This window comes from Bufo gargarizans, chromosome 5 (assembly GCF_014858855.1).
Source record: "Bufo gargarizans isolate SCDJY-AF-19 chromosome 5, ASM1485885v1, whole genome shotgun sequence".
NCBI lineage: Eukaryota > Metazoa > Chordata > Amphibia > Anura > Bufonidae > Bufo > Bufo gargarizans.
Genome location: NC_058084.1, coordinates 427,565,376 through 427,583,904, shown reverse-complemented (window position 1 = coordinate 427,583,904; position 18,529 = coordinate 427,565,376). Strand labels below are relative to the sequence as shown.

Genomic DNA, 18,529 nt, shown 5'->3' with positions numbered 1-18,529 from the left:
AGGTGATCCTGAAGAAGCTGCCATTTTGCTTGAGAATAAGCCTCCTTAAGGTTGGGTTATTTAACTGCACAGTACAACGCCATATGACTCCACGTACTGGAACACGAAAATGAAAGCGACCATCATAAGGCTAGAGCAGAAATGTCTGCAACTAAAAATGAGTTCCGTTTATGTGAACGGGGCTGTTTTGGCAGCAAGCACATGGATTTTCAAGCCCCCTTTTTAGATGAATGGAAAAGTAACCAAAGCTTCTGCAACAAATCTGCATTGTGTGAATATACCCTAAAAGTAATCCGCTGACTACAGACCTTAGGGCTGTAAGGGAACCTGTCACTGGAAATGCAGTCCAGTCTACCTGCAGCATGTTATAGAGCAGGAGGAGCTGAGCAGATATATAGCCTTTCCTGCTGAACATTTATACAGCCATAGCTGTCAATCACTGATAGGACCGCCCACCGGACTCTTAAGCCTAGAAAGAGCCGTGATTTACATCATCTTTTCAGTGGAGCTACTCAAGGCATATATCTGAGTTGCAGAAGTTTTGTGTCTTTTTTTTATTTTTATTATAATTGTTACCTCTGCTAATATCTGCAGTCAAGCAAAATGGCAGCTGTGTCGGAAAATGTAATGGATCGGGGTGATGGTGGTGATGGGTGTCTCCTTTTCTAGTAATTGGTAACTTTTTCTTTGTGGTGTCTGTTCTCTTCAGTTTTCTGTCTCTCCTGCCACTGCAAGACCTGATTCTCCCGTGTATGCAAATCTGCAAGAACTGAAGATTTCTCAGTCCTATCTACCCCCTCAACCTAATGCACCCCCAGTCCAAATTACAGGGGAGTGGGAAACGCACAAAGATAACACTGGACGTTTCTATTATTATAATAAAACTACACAGGAACGGACTTGGAAGCCCCCACGCTGCACTAAAGACCCAAGTAGGGGAGAGTCCTTTACTCAGGCAGACCATGAGGTAGGTAGTATTACAGCAGAGCGGATATGCTGGCTTATTTCCTGTATATTGGAGCTGATGTCGTATGGCTGTATTCACAGGGGGGCTCTGTCACCACTAGGACACTTTTATTATGTCACTTTCAGTAAAGTATTCCAATATCCCAGTTTTCATTTAAATCTACTTGTTTCTGGTTAAAAATCTTTATTTGCATGGTATGTCATGGGACCCGTAACATATCTGAGCACCATAAGTAAGAATGAGAGAATGCATTTACAGAAGACTTAGACCTTAGCATTTTGAAGAGAGCATGGTGTTTCCTGAGCAGAGTAAAAAATCTGATTAATAAAGCCAATTAATGGCAGAACATGAGATAAATGGATGATCCTTTCCCTACCAGAGCTGCTCTTTATCCGTGGTTCTATGCTATGGCTAAAGATACATTCAGACGTGGCCCTGGTGGTTCAGCAAATCTGTACCATTTTATTGTAATTTTTAAAAATACCATCCACATGTAGCTAAAGAAAATCCTTCTTAGAAATCAGAGCATGCTGGGGAATGTAAAGGCTATGCACTATTCTTTTATGATTGCATTTTACTCATTTTGTGCGAAGTGATTTTTTTCAATTGGTCTTTATTAAAAAATATTGAGCCATTCTGTTATAAATGGTTTCTAAAAGGTCAAACACTTTTTTAAAGGGAACCTGTCACCTGGATTTTGTGTATAGAGCGGAGGACATGGGTTGCTAGATGGCCGCTAGAACATCAGCCATACCCAGTCCCCATAGCTCTGTGTGCTTTTATTGTGTAAAAAAATCTGATTTGATACATATGCAAATTAGTCCTGTCCCTAACTCATCTCACATACAGGACTCCTTTCAGATTAATTTTCATATGTACCAAATCAGATTTTTTACACAATAAAAGCACACAGAGCTATGGGGACTGGGTATTGCAGATGTGCTAGCAGCCATCTAGCAGCCCATGTCCTCAGCTCTATACACAAAATTCTGGTGACAGGTTCCCTTTAAGCCACATTCTTAGCAGTAAGATAAGAATTGTGATGAGTGTTTAGGAGGTTAGAAAGCAGAGATAAGGAGCCATCAGCTGAACTGCCTGATGGAACAGAGTAAAAATTCAGAACCTGCTACTAGAGAATCTCAAGTCTGGACAGGGGTTCAATATTTTAAGCTCCAAAATGGGTATAAGGCAATACTAAAAAAAAAAAAAAAAAAAAAGGCTTTAAAAAATCCACAGCATGCTTCGATTTTTAAGCAGGATTTTTTTTAGCTACACATGAATGGGAATTTTAAAAAAATACAATAAAATGGTACACATTTGCTGAACAGAATCCACATTTAGCCATAGCATACAGCAGCAATCGGGACATGCCATTCTCCATCCTGTAGTATTGATCAGATTTTTTTCTTGTAAGAACCTCTTTAAGCGTTTTTGATAATAAGACACCAAAAAGAATGTTGGATTGACAATAATCACATTTGGGGAGGTTCATCTATTAGAAGCCTCTTCCTGGTGACTTCTATTTGTGGAGTAAAAAATGTCCGATCAGTGGTAGATTACTGCACTATGGCAAAACAACATGCACGTGTTTGCAGCTTTTAAAGTAAAACAAACAAATGCACAAGTGTTAAAGGAATGGTCTAGCATTAATGAAAATGACCGGCCCTTCCCTCAGCTTTCGAGTCCCTGAGTTGTGGCCTCTTTTCAGGAGTGACACCATTTCTGAAAATAAAAGCAGGCCTTTCTTTCTAATACTAGGCGACCCCCTTATAGAGCACCCCTCTGCAGGAACAAACCTATCAAACCAGGCATACCATACCGCCTGGTAGGCATAACTCTGCTGAATAAAATGACACCTATTTATGTGAAAATCAGTTGATGTAATCCTGCATTTATGCAAATTAGGCATTTGGTGCACTGAGGGTGTGGCCTAGTCCCTCAGTGCACCTCTCCTTTCCATTGCGGGCCATACCATTTTGAAAAAATGATTTTTTTTTTTACATAGCGCTAAACCAGTCCACAGCGAGAGTTTTGATGAATCTGCCCCATTGACAGGGAATCATTTTATTCCTAATCCCAAATGGTTTCAGCCGTATGGTAAAACATTAAATTGTATTGTAGTAGGGAATGCAGCCCTTCTGTTTGAGTCAATAGACTTGTTTGTTCTGGTGTGGTCAGGTATGTGATGAATTACACATTACAATGCCTTTTACAGTCCCGACATACTATCTAAAAAAAAAAAATATCGAACACTCAGGAAGCTACTTTTTCCCTGTAAACCGTACATAGATTTTTTTATTTTCTAAATTAAAAGGGTCCAATGTTCTGTTCTGCTTCATGTCATAGTGTATCTTTACAGACTAGGAGCTCCAGCCTCTATGAAAATCTACAAATTTACCTTCTTTCTTTCATGCAGCCATTAAAAGGGGTTTCCAGGGAGATATTAAAAAATAATAATAAAAGACCAGAAAGGGTTAAAAAAAAAGAAGCATTACTCACCTCCACTAGTGCTGCTCACCATTCCCTGTCCCCAGCTTGTTGCACAGGAAGTAGCTTGGAATGCCTGCTCAGCAGCAGTGACCCACCTCAACCACCGATTGGCTGTGTAGGTATTCCAAGCTTCTTCCCGTGCATCGTGTCAGCACCAGGAAGTGGAAAGCAGCAGGGATCAATGCAGGTGAGTATTGCTTCTTTTTTAATTTTCTTCCTTCTCTGCCTCATTTTCAAAAAAAAAAAAAAAATCTCCCCAGAAAACCTCTTTAAAGTTCAATTTAAACTGTTTAACAAAAATGTTGCTGTGTGTAGACATTGCTTTTACATAATTATTGTGGCGCCCCATGCTTTTTGTTTTCACTCGAGGCAGAATTTGTCCAGTGCTGGTGGTAATTAAACATGCTCAGTAGTTGCTTACTCCTACCACATGGATCCTGGAGTCATTCTTGCTAATGTGCAGGCAATTCAATAAGAATGGGTTCACTGGGCGCGGCTTATTCTGACCAGCACTGAGAGGGGGGGTCTAAAAGAACACCAAGGGGCGCCATAACCAGAATTTAACAGCAGTATCTAAAAACACACATCATTTCCTTTAAGACTAGGCAAAAATAATGCATGAACTTGACATTGGTATATGGGCTGTTTGGAAGTTTAAATAATTAAACTATCTGCAGGAAATCTTTTTAAAACAATATTAAACATTACGTGTTAAATCCCACTTGCTCCTTTGCTAATGGTTGAGTGGTCATTTAATGAAACCACTGCAGCCAATGGCACACCTCATACATGATGGCGTCGCTTCTGAGGGCATTGATTGGCTGCAGTGGTCACATGGGTATATGGCTTCAGGAAAATAAAGACTGTAGAGGACCACCGAAGCATCAGCACTGGTGTGATCTGGCAGTTAAAGGGGTTTTACTGGAGTAAATATTTCTGAACTATCTTCAAGGTAGGTCACCAGTATCTGATTGATTGGTGGGGGGGTCTGACTCTTGGGACTCCCATTGATTAACTATTTGAAGAGGCCATAACATTCTATACAATGCACGTCTGCTGTGAGTGAGATGGAGCTACAGAAAGGCCAAGTGACCAATGGAGGTGACATCACTGGCTGAGGAAGAAGCTGCAGCTCTGTGACCCCCCTTCCAACAGCTGATTGGCCATGTGTGTGTATTACCCCCCCCACCAATCAGATGTTAATGGCCTATCCTAAGGGTAGGTTGTTATTATGATACACCCAGAAAACCCCTTTAACAGGCGGGTATTGTATGTTTGTTTTTTTAGTTTTAAGAAAATAACATTTCCTGCAGTTATTTCAATTTCTTAAACATAAATTTTTATGTAATAAATGTAACGTCTTTGCTTATTTTATATTTTTTTTCTGGGTGATTTTTCCATACTTTGTGCTTGAGCTTTACATTTTCCAACTCTTTCTAGCAAATTTCAGCTGAAGAAAATTTTCACAACGCTTATGACCACAATCAGTCAGATAGTCTGTATGGGTCTCCTCCCAAAGGGTGGTCAGAAGAACTGGATCAGCATGGCCATACATTTTTTATCAATGACCAAACCAATGAGAAGGTATATCTGTGATAGTTTCCTATATTCTTCACTCTTTCTGTTTTCTGCACTTGCTAATGCTCTGAGCGTAGGTAGTTAATGTATAAAATGTAATGAAGTCAGCTAATTGGGGGACTTTTAATATTTGGCCCACCATAAAATAACCTTAAAGATAAACTATCTTTAAGGTTAGAGTTGGACATTGCAGTTTGAAAGTACTGATGCTCTGGTCCAAGTGCTAAGGAAGAAGCAACTGGGCCAGACTACCAGTGCTGCTCCGGTCAAAATTTTTGAAAATGCAATTTCATTACAGTGGATAAAGCACGTGGACGATCAAGGCAGACCATATTACTACAGTGCTGATGGATCACGCTCTGAGTGGGAGCTGCCAAAGGTAAGGTTTGCAATAAAGGAGTAAAGATTATGTTTACAGGTAATGATGTTCATAACATCCATTTATAAAGTTGTGAATGGAGAAAAAAATAATTCTCCTAGATTAGGTAAATCTGTGGCTTTCCTAAAGGCTAAAAATAAACCTCATCATGATGGTAGCTTAGCAGAATAAGGGGTTTATAGCATTTTGGCTGACAACCAGTCACACCATGCCATTTCCCACTTTGGGCAGCATTATTAATCAGATCTTTCTAAAAATAAATTTAGGTTAAAGATTCTCTTTAAACCTAATAAAAGGACTACAGTAAATCATATTGGAAGTTTGAAGGTTTTTTTGGAACACCACATCCTCCATTAATGGCTGCCATATTAATCAGATTTTTCTTCAATTTGAATTAGGTGGGGACTTCTTAACCTACTTGTGGTTAAGATCTTATGCAACATTCATATACTCCAGTATTGCTGTCACTTTTCAACCACTTCAAGTAAATTTATCTAAAAAGCTTCACAGTGTTGTATTTCTTGGTATTTCTTATCTTTTAGTATAACTCCTTATTACCACCTCATCAGAGAGAGATCACTAAAAGCCGGAGTCTTGATAGAAAGTTCCAAGAACCAATTGTTTTAACCAAGTGGCGACACAGCACCTATCTGCTGGAGGCCAATGATAAGGTAATGGGATGTCTACTTTTTGTCCTCGCTTACCAGATCACCATGACATACTGACGGTGCAGGAGTGAGCAGTGACTCTGTCATCAAGAACTTCATCCCTAGTTCTGGTTATATACTCTGTATATGCTGTAGCCTGTTCTGGCAGTGGTTCTGTAGGAACAAATTGTAATCCTATACCTCCGACAGAAGACAGCAATGACATTAACAGGTCCGTTTTGTTTTTTGCAGTTGCATATCAAGCAAAAGCGTAATTCTTCTGAGTATTACATACCTAGCCCTGGTTTTTTGACCTCATCTTATTCTATGAAAGTTAGTATACTGTCTCTGGTGTGTGCTTGCTTGCCAACACATGTCCACATTCCCAAAATTCTTCTGATCTGTGAATACGCTTGCCTGCCTGCTGTGTAATGACGGAAAGAAAAGTTGTTTTGATCTGAATAGAAAGACTTTTATTTTTAAATAGCCCTAATAGCATTTTGCAGTAAATTTCATTTCATGTACCATAACATAGCAATATATGCCTACAATAATGCCCATGAAAACTACTGGATGTTTGGCCCTTGATGATCAGTTTTTGCAACTTAGTTGAAAAGAAAAATTGCTATCTACTATAATGAAAGGTACCCATAGATGTGCAACAGTGGTCAGACTTTCCTCTGTGTGTGAGCCCCCTTAGTCAAAAAAGTCCATGGTAACTCTTCTTCTTAGGCTACTTTCACACTAGTGTTTTTTGCGGATCCGTCAGGGATATGCAAAAACGCTTCCGTCACTATAATACAACCGCATGCATCCGTCATGAATGGATCTGGTTGTATTATGTCTTGTATAGCCATGACGGATCCGCACCATTAAAAGTCAATGGGGGACGGATCAGTTTTCTACTGTGCCAGATTGTGTTTGGCTCCACTTCGTCAGGCGGACAGCAAAACGCTGCAGGCAGCCTCCAGAGTGTAATGGTGACTGAACAGAGGCAAACTGATGCATTCTGAGCGGATCCTTTTCCATTCAGAATGCATTAGGGCAAAACTGATCAGTTTTGGACCGCTTGTGAGAGCCCTGAACGGATCTCACAAACGGAAAGCCAAACGCCAGTGTGAAAGTAGCCTTACATTTTTAAGAAAAAATCGGAAGAACAGAAGGGAAGGGACTTTATTTGTGCAGCCCCTTAAAGGGAATGTATCATGTATTTTATTTTAGTTTCATTATTTTGAGTTCAATTTTTAGAAGAGAAAAAAGTGTGTGTGTGTTTTTTTTTTTTTTTTTCATTCCTAAGGTAGACATATTGGCTTTCCTGTATTGTCTGTGAATTCAGTGTGAGTGTGCAACATGGCAGCCTCAATAAAGGGGAGGTAATTGTAAAAATCCTGTCAATAGATGCTTACCGTACTGCAGTCCTCCTTTATTTGGTTCTCCAGCAATACAGTAGAGCTGTCATTGAAGGGTTTGTCTGACACATAGAACATTTTAAGGGTCCAGCTCTGTGGCTCTCATTACTGCCGACCAGAAGTGTGACTTGTCTACATACATATAGTACAGGGATGGCCAACCTGCGGCTCTCCAGCTGTTGTAAAACTACAACTCCCACCATGCCCTGCTGTAGGCTGATAGCTGTAGGCAGACTGGGCATGCTGGGAGTTGTAGTTTTTCAACAGCTGGAGAGCTGCAGGTTGGCCATCCCTGATATAGTAGCTTCCAGTCAGTCAGTGATGTGTGCAGCAACATTGGGACAGGGGGCACTGGAACCAGGACGCTATGGCCATCCCTAATTTTTTATTTTTTTGTGGGTCTTGGGTAAACCTTTTATCAGATTGCCGGGAGTCCAACCTCTGGCACCCCCGCCGATCAGTTGTTCAAAGAGACTGTGCGCTCCATGAGCACTTAGGCCAGTGACGTCACTGTACATCGTTCACATGGCTTAGGCGCAGCTGAAATAATGAGCACAGCCGCTAGTTAATGGACAGCACTGGGCTTGGTAAGCTGAGAGGAGGCCGCAGCACTCACCGGAGCTCCACGGAGAGCAGTGGCCTCTTCAACCAGCTGCTTGATGGCGGTACCGGGTGTCAGAACGCCGATCTGATTATGACCTATCCTGAGGAAAATCGTCATCAATATCAAATTCCCGGAAAATCGCCCATTCTCTGCTGACCCTGTCCCTGTCTGCACAGCAAAACATAGAAGTGATGAGAAAACAGGACGTGTTGGCATACGTTGTGTGAGCACTGGAATATTTATAATTTTTTTTAAATATATGTTTTGTTACCTAAAAGTACAGAGAAAAAAATAGATGTAAAAAATATGTTTGATACATTCCCTTTAAATGCCAGTTTAAGGGCTAGTTAGTAGGCGCAGTTGTCCCCACTAGTTCAGATTTAGCAGATTACTGTACAGTTACCCTATCTAAGGAGATCCTTATCATTTAGGAGGTTTTCCGTCCTATACTTTTCTTTCTGCTTCATTTGCAGTTTTTTATGATTTTGAAATTAGCTAGTTAGAAAAAAATACAGATCTCAAATAACAGAACGAATCATACCGGTGTATCTGCATACGCATGTTATTAATCCTCGTAACATCTGCCCCAAATGGGCATTTTTTTTCTCTTTATTTCGTAATATCAGGTAACATTACTAACAGCAATTTGTTTTTATCAAATCTCAAAACCCCCCCGCCCCCCAAATTTGGCAATCTTTTTAAATAGATAGTATCCCTTATTATGTTTTTAAAAGTGCATGTGCAGATACAATGTATTCTCCTCAAACTGACCACACTGTTCTGCTTCTCGACCCGAGGGCCAAGTAAGTAGATTGCCATTCAATTTCTTATGGTCAAATTGAATGAAACCTGTCGTTTGAGGCATTGGCTTGATCACTCGTCAATTGTAGCTCAATTGCAACCACTTTTATGATCCGAAGACAACTGCCAGTGCCTACTGATAGTATCGTTGAGGATTATGGAAGATTTGATCCATACACTGCAATATTTGATCAAGTGTGTATGAAAATAGCCAAGTAGCCAACTAAACGTGTGCCATGGTTTTTGTGCGGCCATCACTCTGCTCATGACGCCTATAAAACAGGGCCCCGTTCTCATCCGACATATAGCATATCATGTGCATATGCCATAAATGTCCCAGATGGGAATATTTAAATAAAAAGAGATAAAAAAAATGAGCATGTCACACAAGGTTAAACCTAAAGTTGTGTGGTTCAGGCCATAGCTGTGACTAGGGGACAGACAGTCTTAAACACTTCTGCAACAAATACTTGCTACATATGATATCTAAAGGCCATGTTCACCTCTGCAACCAAATTTTGAAATAAAAAGTGAAACAAATTCAAATAGGAAACTTGTAATCAAGACTTTCCATGTCTCCTATGCAGACAATAAACTAACTCAATGTTCTCTAATTTTCATATGTCCCCCTACATTGTGTTTACTAAATTTAGGGGATTAGCAAGAAGTGAGGACCAATGGGGACAAAAGTATTAACTGTAGGGTGACTACACAGGGCATGTTGTCTGTTACCATGGAGACACATAGATCTGCTGTAAACGTGTTTTCTGAGATATTTTTATTGATGACCTATCTGGTCCGACACCTGAGACCCCTGCTGATCAGCTGTTTGAGAAGGCTCCCCAAGCACAGCGGCGGCGTACATTGTATAGCGGCTGTGCTTAGTAATGCAGCTCAGCCCCATTCACTTCAATGTGCTGAGCTGCGCCTAGGCCATGAGACCAATGACCGTGACGTCACTGGCCTAGGGAAAGCTGCAAGAAGGCTACTTCGAGCGCCAGTACCTTCTCAAACAGATGATCATTGGCATGTCAGACTCCCACCGATCAGATACTGATAACCTATCCAGAGGAAAATATCTCAAAAATACCCCTTCATTCTTTAAATTTAGATGTATTTGAAAATTTTAAAAAAAATGACAGGATAGTGTTATGCAGCCTTTAAATTAAACTGGGTCTCATGCATCAACACTTCCTCGAAGGATTTAAAAAAAGGACTTTCTGCGAAATGCAACCAAGGTTCAGCTTTCTACTTTCCAAAATTCAGTACTCACAGAAGTGTGAGTTCAGTTAGTTGGTATGGGTAACAATGCTGCCATGTCTGTAATGAAGGTGGCACCCGCAAGCTGCCTGGTCTAGTATTGTAGTGTTTGGTGGCTCTCTATAATCATGATCCTCAAACGTTTCTTTGCCCATGATTTGGGTACTTGCAAGTACGCTGGCGTCTTTAGGATCTCAAATACATGCATTAGGGAAGTCTTCAGACCTTTTAACTTTTTCTCATTTAGTTATGTGCTAAAATAAAAAAGATTTCCCTCTTAAGTCTGCACTCAATACCCTATAATTAGAAAGTGAAAACAACATTTTTGAAATTTTTGCTAATGTATTAAAAGGGAAAAATTAAAATTTTGCGTGGACATCTGTACCATTTAGTATGACACTTGAAATTTAGCTCTTGGGGCCTCCCATTTCTCTTGATCATCTTTGAGATGTTTTTACACTTTTAGTTCCACCTGTGGTTATTTAGTTGGAATCGGCATGATTTGGAAGACACAGCCCTTTCTATATAGTCTGCAGCTAGCAATGCATTTCGGAGCAAAGACCAAGCGATTTGGAGGAAAGAACTGGCTGTGGAGCTCAGAAACCAGATTGTGTGGAAGCACAGATCTGGAGAAGGGTATAAAAAATTCCTGCTGCACTGAAGGTTTCCAAAAACACAGTGGCCTCTATAATTCTTAAATGGAAGATTTTTAAAGCATGATGGAGATGGCCATGATGGAGCTTCACAGAGCTGGCCGCCCCACCAATCTAAGTAATTGAGGGAGAAGGGCCTCTCGCTGAGATCTATAGATCCTGTATGCAGATGGAAGGAACGTCCAGAAGGGCTTTATAGTGGAGTGGCCAGAAAGAAGCCTTTCCTAAGGAAAGGACACATCAAAGCCACCTGGAGTAAAAAAAAAAAACGCCTAAAGGATTTTCTGCTCTGATTAAACCAAGATTAAACTTTTTGGTGGTGGCAGCTTCATGCTGTGGGAGTGTATTTCAGTGCCTGGAACAGGGAGACTGGTCAGGGTTGAGGGAAAGCTGAATGGAGCACAGTACAGAAACATTCTTATTGAAAACCTGATCCAGAGTGCCCTGACCCTCAGACTGGGCCAAAGGTTCACCTTCCAACAAGACAGTGACCCTAAGCAAATAGCCAAGACAACACAGGACTGACTTAGGGACAACTCTCTGAATGTCCTTGAGTGGCCCAGCCAGAACCCTGACTTGAACCCAATTGAACATCTCTGGAGAGACCTTTAAACGGCTGTCCATCGACACTCCCCATCCAACCTGACAGATCTTGAGAGGATCAGTAGAGAAGAATGGCAGGTAATCCCAAAATCCAGGTGTGCAAACCTTGTGGCATCATATCCAAGAAGACTGGGGCTGTAATCACTGCCAAAGGTGCTTCAACGACATCCTGAGTAATGGGTCTGAATACTTATGTAAATTAAAGAGTGTTCGTTTTTCCTTTGCAATAAAGTAGTAAAGATTTCTAACATTCTGTTTTCACTTTGCCATTATGGAGTATTGAGTGCAGAATGATGGGAAAACTCCTGGAATTATTTTTTATCTTGGCACAAGGCTGCAACATAACAAAATGTGAAAGTGAAGGGTTCTGAAGACTTTCTGAATGCATTGTATATTTACTATATTACCGTATATATTCTCCTAAACCTTCCCAGATGTGATGAAGTCATTTTAAGCCTGTTTGTGTGTGGTGTAATTTGTGTTCAGATTGATTTTTGTGTAGTGTACAGTTTGATTGGGTTTATTTATTTATTTTAAATATCTTGTAAAATGAGCATCAGAAACTCTTCATGTCTCATTCCCAGACGTGTTGTGATCAGAAAAAAATGTAAAGAATGTCTTCATTTTGTAGGACTCGACCACTACATCCAAGCAAAACTTCCCTGATGTTGAGACATCGCCATCTTCTCCAAAGCACCAGTCAGCGGTTAGTACTTTTTTCATTGCTTTTTGGTTGGTAATGCAGGGTGGCATGAAAAGATTTTCAGAATTACTGTATTTTTTGCTTTATAAGAGGCACCTGTCGATAAGATGCACCTAGGTTTTAGAGGAGGATTTTTTTTAATCAGACTCCTATATTTGATCCTCAGTTCAGACCCCAGATCAGACCACCATATCAGACCTCAGATCAGACCCCATATCGGACCTGAATCTAACATACCTCTCCTGCTTTGTGACCTAACTGCGTGCAGTGCGGACTGGAAAAGACTAGGGAGGGGGGGGGGGGGGGGAGTACAGGCAGAGCTTGAAGCACATGGCACACTGCTCCCCGCGACTCCTGCATACTAGTGAGTGCTTCCATAATGGAAGTCCAGTTCGCCCCTGGATATAGATCTTTAATGTAATGTGCTCTAGCTTTCTGGTGCACATATTGGTATATGTTGGTCCTCGACCAAAGTGACAAGGGTGGCGGAAAAGTGCAAACATTAGTTAATTTTGGCACACAATAGCACTTGCAAGTTTTATATGTGAGAAAATATCCCCCTCCCCCAATATGATTACCAGAAACATTTACTAAAATGTAAAACAAGCAATTCTTTTTACCTTTCTCAAGCTAAAAGCCTAAAATATCAAAAAAATAAAATAAATTGTTTCACTGTGAATTTGCTGCATGCTGCTAGGAATTATGTTAAAAAGTTTAAAAAAAGAAAGGACAAAGCCACTCCAGTAGGGTGTGGTGCAAAAATATGGAGAAACCTTACTTGACAAAAGTGTTAAGCTTAACGATGAGCCAAATTTAGCTAACACAGACTCAAGGAGAACAGACTTTAAATATTACCATCATTACCCTGCAAAATAAGCAAACTTTTTTTTTTTTTTTTTTTTTTTTTTTTTTTGCAGGATCAAGAAAAGTATGGTGTACTAAATGTAACCAAAATCACAGAAAATGGGAAAAAAATTAGGTTAGTAGTATGTTCAATGATTCCTCTGTTGTGTTCTCTGTGAGGGATCCTCACTTCAATGCCCTTTCAAAAGAGTTCTTCAGGTTTTTTTTTGTTTGTTTTTTACCTGCTGTACTTACTTACCTGCTCAGTGCTGCTTCGTCCCAGCTTCTTTCACTGGTCTTCAGGCCCCCGTTCCAGACGGACGGTGTGATGTGCACTGCAGCAGCCAACGACTGGCCAGGTCACTGCTGGAAGTTTGCAGACTGGAACCGGAAGACCAATAAATGATGCTAGAACGAAGCAGCTGGGAACAATTATATCTCTAACGGCGTAATGCCTCAGTCTCCAGCCCCTACTGTCTTCTCCTGAACACTCATTTGCTCATAATTCAGCTTAGATGAATGTCCAGAAGATGATGGAGGGGCTGTAAACCAAGCCGTCTGAGAACTCATCTAGCAAAACAGCCGCTGAATTCCATCCAGTACCTTGCTTATGTATTGTAATACATACAGGCTGCGGAAGCCAAACATTACCACATTTTTAATGAAAAACAATTACAATTTTTTTTTTTTTTTTTTTTTTTTTTTAGTACATAATACATGCAGTTCAATAAAATGATCCAAAGGTGTCTTGTGGTAGGGAGACGCCTTTGTGCCCCCCTTTTACTTTTCACGCCTGGTATGGTAATGAATATCATCGGAACAGGGAGGAGGAGACGCCAGGGTTTCTCAATGGACGTCTCCTTCTCCCTGGCTGTGACGCTCTCCGCTGTGATTGGACCGCGCTACAGCCAGGGAAAAGGAGACGTCCAATGAGAAACCATGGCGTCTCCTCCTCCCTGTTCCGATGATATTCATTACCATACCAGGCGTGAAAAGTAAAAGGGGGGCACAGAGGGGGAACGGAGCGCTGGACAGATAAGCTAGTAAGTGATCTTACATGCCTGCACTATGCCCTACACAACCCCCTACTTATTTCATAATGTCTGGACCCATGAAAGGTCCTCTTTAAGATTGTCCAGTGGGTTACCTGCCATGTGCATTCTGCATTTTTCTCTCTCCCATCCTAGCCACAATACAGGCAAGAATAGGACCTTCTTTATAATTTGCAGAATTGTCACATGACTATGCACATAATACGGATATCTACTAGTATCTGTGTGCATTATACCAGGTACTGTACAACAATATTCTGCTGGGAAAACAAACTGTCCCGCTGCTTTATAGGAGATGAGGTCTATGGACACCTACAACTCATTCGGAAAGTCTCCAGACCCTTTCACTTTTTTAATGTTTGGTTATGTTGCGATCTTATGCTAAAATAAAAATCAAGTTTTCACCCATCATTCTGCACTCAATACCCCATAATAAGTGAAAACATAATGTTCAAAATCTTTGCTAAGGCTACTTTCACACTTGCCGCAGGCTGTTCACCATGTCGGATCCGTCCTGCGGCTATTTCGCCGGACCGCCGCTCCGTCCCCATTGACTATAATGGGGGCGGAGCTCCGGCGGTGCACGGCGAAAGCCGCCGGACTAAAAAGCCTGACATGCAGTAATTTTAGTCCGTTGGCCTTTCGCCGTGCTGCACGGGGGGTTCGGCCCCGTCCCCATTATAGTCAATGGGGACAGAGCGGCGGCACGGCGAAATAGCCACAGGACGGATCAGACATGGTGAACAGCCTGTCGGATCCGTCCTGCCGCAAGTGTGAAAGTAGCCTAATTTAAATTGAAAAGGAAAAACTAAAATGTTTCACTGACATAAGTAGGGATGAGCGAATGGACTTCAGATAAAACATCCAAAGTCGATTCTCATAATACTTTGTTGGAATACTGTACGGAGCGAGGTACCACTTGGAACCGAACCAAAGTTCGGGAAATGTTTTTTTTACAGTAGAAATTAATTTATGAAGTTATGCGAAGTCTCATCCGTAGGCTATTCGCTCATCCCTAGACATAAGTATTCAAAGCATTTACTCAGAACTTAGTTTAAGCACCTTTGGCAGTGATTACAGTATCTAGTCTTCTTGGGTATGATGCCACAAGGTTTTCTGGGATTTGGGAATTTTCTGCCATTCTTCTCTTCCGATCCTCAAGCTCTGTCGGGTTGGATGGTAACCATCGGTGGACAGCCATTTTCAGGTTTCTCCAGATATGTTCAAGTCAGGGCTCTGGCTGGGCTACTCAAGGACATTCACAAAGTCTTTTCTAAGCCATTCTTGCCATAAAGCCCAGACTGGAGGAGTTCTGCAGTGATGGGTGACGTTCTGGAAGTTTCTCCCATCTGCACACAGGATCTTTGGAGCTCAGGCAGAGTGACCATTGGGTTCTTGGTCACCTTTTATTACCAAGGCCTTTTTCCTTAGATTACTTAGTTTGGTGGGGCAAACAGCTCTAGGAAGAGTCCTGGCTTTTGCAGACTTCTTCCATTTAAGAATGATGGAGGCCACTATGCTCTTGGGAACTTCCAGTTGTCAGCCGTGAGACATTATTTAGACAGGGGTGTATATTTCTAAATCATGTCCAATCAACTGAATCTACCACCACAGGTGGACTGCAATCAAGATGTAGAAACATTTCAAAGATGATCAAGAGAAATAGGAGGCCCCTGGAGCTAAATTTCAAGCTTCATAGCAAAGGGTCTGAATGTCCATGCAAAATTTAAGTTTTTCCTTTTTAATAAATTGGCATACATTTCTAAAATGTACTTTCTCACTATGGGGTCTTGAATGCAGATGGATGGGGGACAACATAACTAAATGTGAAAAAAGTGAAAGGGTCTAAATGCATTGTATGTATGTGTTGCTTTTTTTGTAAATTTAATGAATTGTGTATTCTGTGCTTAAAAATCTTTTTCATTAGTTTAATTAAAATGTTGCTTCATTTGGCTTCCAGCTGGCAAGTACTTGTACTTAACGGTCAGCGGCAAAGAGCCTTTCACTCGGTCGGACTGACTGATGTCTAGGGTCTCCATTTGGTCTACAATCCTGATCACTACTGACAGTTTTCAGGAGCGCACCACAACATATTGCATTATACTCAGTTCTGCCATTGGTCATGTATAGCATGCTTCTGATAGCTGCAAATCAATGAAGGTAACTAGCCCTGACATTAAACTCTATTGGTGTTTCAGAAAGAACTGGACATCGTCATGGGCCGTGCTGCAAGGGTCATCTATATTGTTCCAAGGCACTGGAGCCAGCTGGGTAAGGAGAGCCACATTGCATTTTCATCGTCACGATTGTACTTAACACTACAGGTAGAACTACACAATTTTATCATTTGGAGCCCCGAGTGTCCCGGCTGCCTGCTTTTAATTAAAGAGAATCAGCAGTATCTGCCAAATCATCATCTAATTCAATTTCCTCTTTATAAACTAATTAATTGGCCTCTGTTAATTTGAGAGCACTACTTTAGGGACGTTTTACAGGATTGTTTTTCTTAAGTTATTATAAAAGTGTGCGCCAATTTATGGCAGCTACAGAACTTTAGCGTAGTGTGAGGCTCTTGTGTTTGATAGGAGAGCTTCTTCATTAATTGGCAGGGCTCCTTAAAGCACTCGCCTTCGTCAGGATCAGTTGACCATCTGGAGTGTATGGGGAGACCATGCATGTTGGATTTCAGTACCTGACTGTGAGTCCACCACCTGCCCTGTCTGCTGTAGGACAGAAAGATCACTGACCTCTTCCCCTTTGCTAAACTCTGACTCTTAGGTAATCACCAGCCTAAGGCTACTTTCACACTTGCAGCAGTGTGATCCGGCGGGCAGCTCCGTCGTCGGAACTGCCTGCCGGATCCGCAGATTTTGATGTGACTGAAAGCATTTGTGAGACTGATTCGGATGCGGATCCGTCTCACAAATGCATTGCAAGAACGGATCCGTCTCTCCACCTGTCATGCGGATAGACGGATCCGTCTTGTATTTTTTTTCTCACATTTTTACCTGTCTGCGCAGGCCAGAAGGACGGTTCCGTCATTCTAGTATTTTGAATGCCGGATCCGGCAGTAATAGTAATACATTCCTATGGGCAAGTCTTCTTTTTTTCGCCGGAGATAAAACCGTAGCATGCTACGGTTTTATCATTTGCCTGATCAGTCAAAACGACTGAACTGAAGACATCCTGATGCATCCTGAACGGATAACTCTCCATTCAGAATGCATGGGGATATGCCTGGTCGGTTCTTTTCCGGCATAGAACCCTTGTGACGTAACTCTATGCCGGAAAAGAAAAACGCTACTGTGAAAGTACCCTAAGATGGAACAGATCAACAGAAGATTAGCCACTTAAAGGGGTTATCCAATTTCAAGCCCCCCCCTCCCCACATGTGCCGGGCCCCTCACCAGTAATATACAGTGCCTACCACTCTCCCAGCACCGCTTTTGGTCCCCGCATCGCCGCTGCGGCTTCTCCCTGCACACGGATGAAAACATCCGGTGTCGGGTTGAGAGGAGCAGCCAATGGCAGACGGGGAGGAGCCTCCCTAGCATGGTGGGTAACGCTAGGAAGGCTCGCCTGCCAGGAGAAGCAGCAGCGGCGGTGCAGGGACCAGGAGCGGCGCGGGGAGGCAGGTAAGTATATTACCGGTGAGGGGCCCGGCACAAGTGGGGAGGTTTCTTGAAATTGGGTAAATATACTATATATCAGGGATTGCCAACTTGCGGCTCTCCAGCTGTTGCAAAACTACAACTCCCAGCATGCCCTACAAAATAAAAAAAATCATGAAAAAAGCTTTTTCACCAGCACGAACAAAAGAAAATAGCTGAAAGTGGTCTAGTCTAACTACAAGCCCCGTGACCAGGCAATTTATACCCCTTGGAATTATTTATTGGTGTCTATCTCACCCATTTTGTAAATGAGGTTTTATTGTGATTGGAAGTTGTAAATGTTCCCATGCCCTGTATGTCTCCTGCTAATGTGTGCCTCTTGTTGTTCCGAGACACTGCCTTTCTTCCCTTTCCTCCACAAGTCCTTCTGCACTCGTTGTTCAGTGTCTGTGCTCCTCCTGTCTCTCCTCTCTGCCTGGAAAAACACTCTCCATCGTCAGCATTTTGTCAACTATGTAAATGTCGGTCCTGTATCTTCCATTACTGCATGTGCTTGTTGTAGTGCACTATTTCACCAGCAATCTATGTCAGAAGTAAATGTTCAAACGCCTTGCATGTACATGGTCCTGGACTTACACAATGTATCATATCCTTGAGATGCATGAGAATTTCTTGTGGCTGCCGCTAGAATCAGTCAACTGTCTGTCGACAGACACTCCCCTAACTGTATAGCTCTGCTCTTATGTGTTACTTGGCTCATTCTTAAAGGGAACCTGTAAGCTCGGTATTGCATCCCCCAATCACCCAGAGTGCCTGACCATTCTTCTCTCCATCTCCCTAACAGTGACCTCATGTGATGGTCTATTCCTGTTATCACTGCTTGAATTTAATTTAAATGAGGGGCTTGTAGTCATTGATTTGAGACGAGA

The 18,529-nt window shown here is 41.8% G+C and overlaps 1 protein-coding gene across 5 annotated transcripts in view; it reads left to right on the top strand.

Annotated features, from left to right (window-relative positions):
• Nucleotides 1-18,529, top strand: part of ARHGAP12 (Rho GTPase activating protein 12) — an 89,342-nt gene that overhangs the window by 53,929 nt on the left and 16,884 nt on the right. The window contains exons 3-10 of one of the 5 annotated variants that reach the window (XM_044292867.1): nt 710-967; nt 4,898-5,041; nt 5,334-5,414; nt 5,957-6,085; nt 6,314-6,394; nt 12,023-12,097; nt 13,012-13,073; nt 16,188-16,260. In XM_044292867.1, coding sequence (XP_044148802.1) covers nt 710-967; nt 4,898-5,041; nt 5,334-5,414; nt 5,957-6,085; nt 6,314-6,394; nt 12,023-12,097; nt 13,012-13,073; nt 16,188-16,260 — 903 coding nt within the window. The remainder of the gene's footprint in view (nt 1-709; nt 968-4,897; nt 5,042-5,333; nt 5,415-5,956; nt 6,086-6,313; nt 6,395-12,022; nt 12,098-13,011; nt 13,074-16,187; nt 16,261-18,529) is intronic. The other 4 variants (XM_044292869.1, XM_044292868.1, XM_044292871.1 and 1 more) reach the window with 4 other exon arrangements.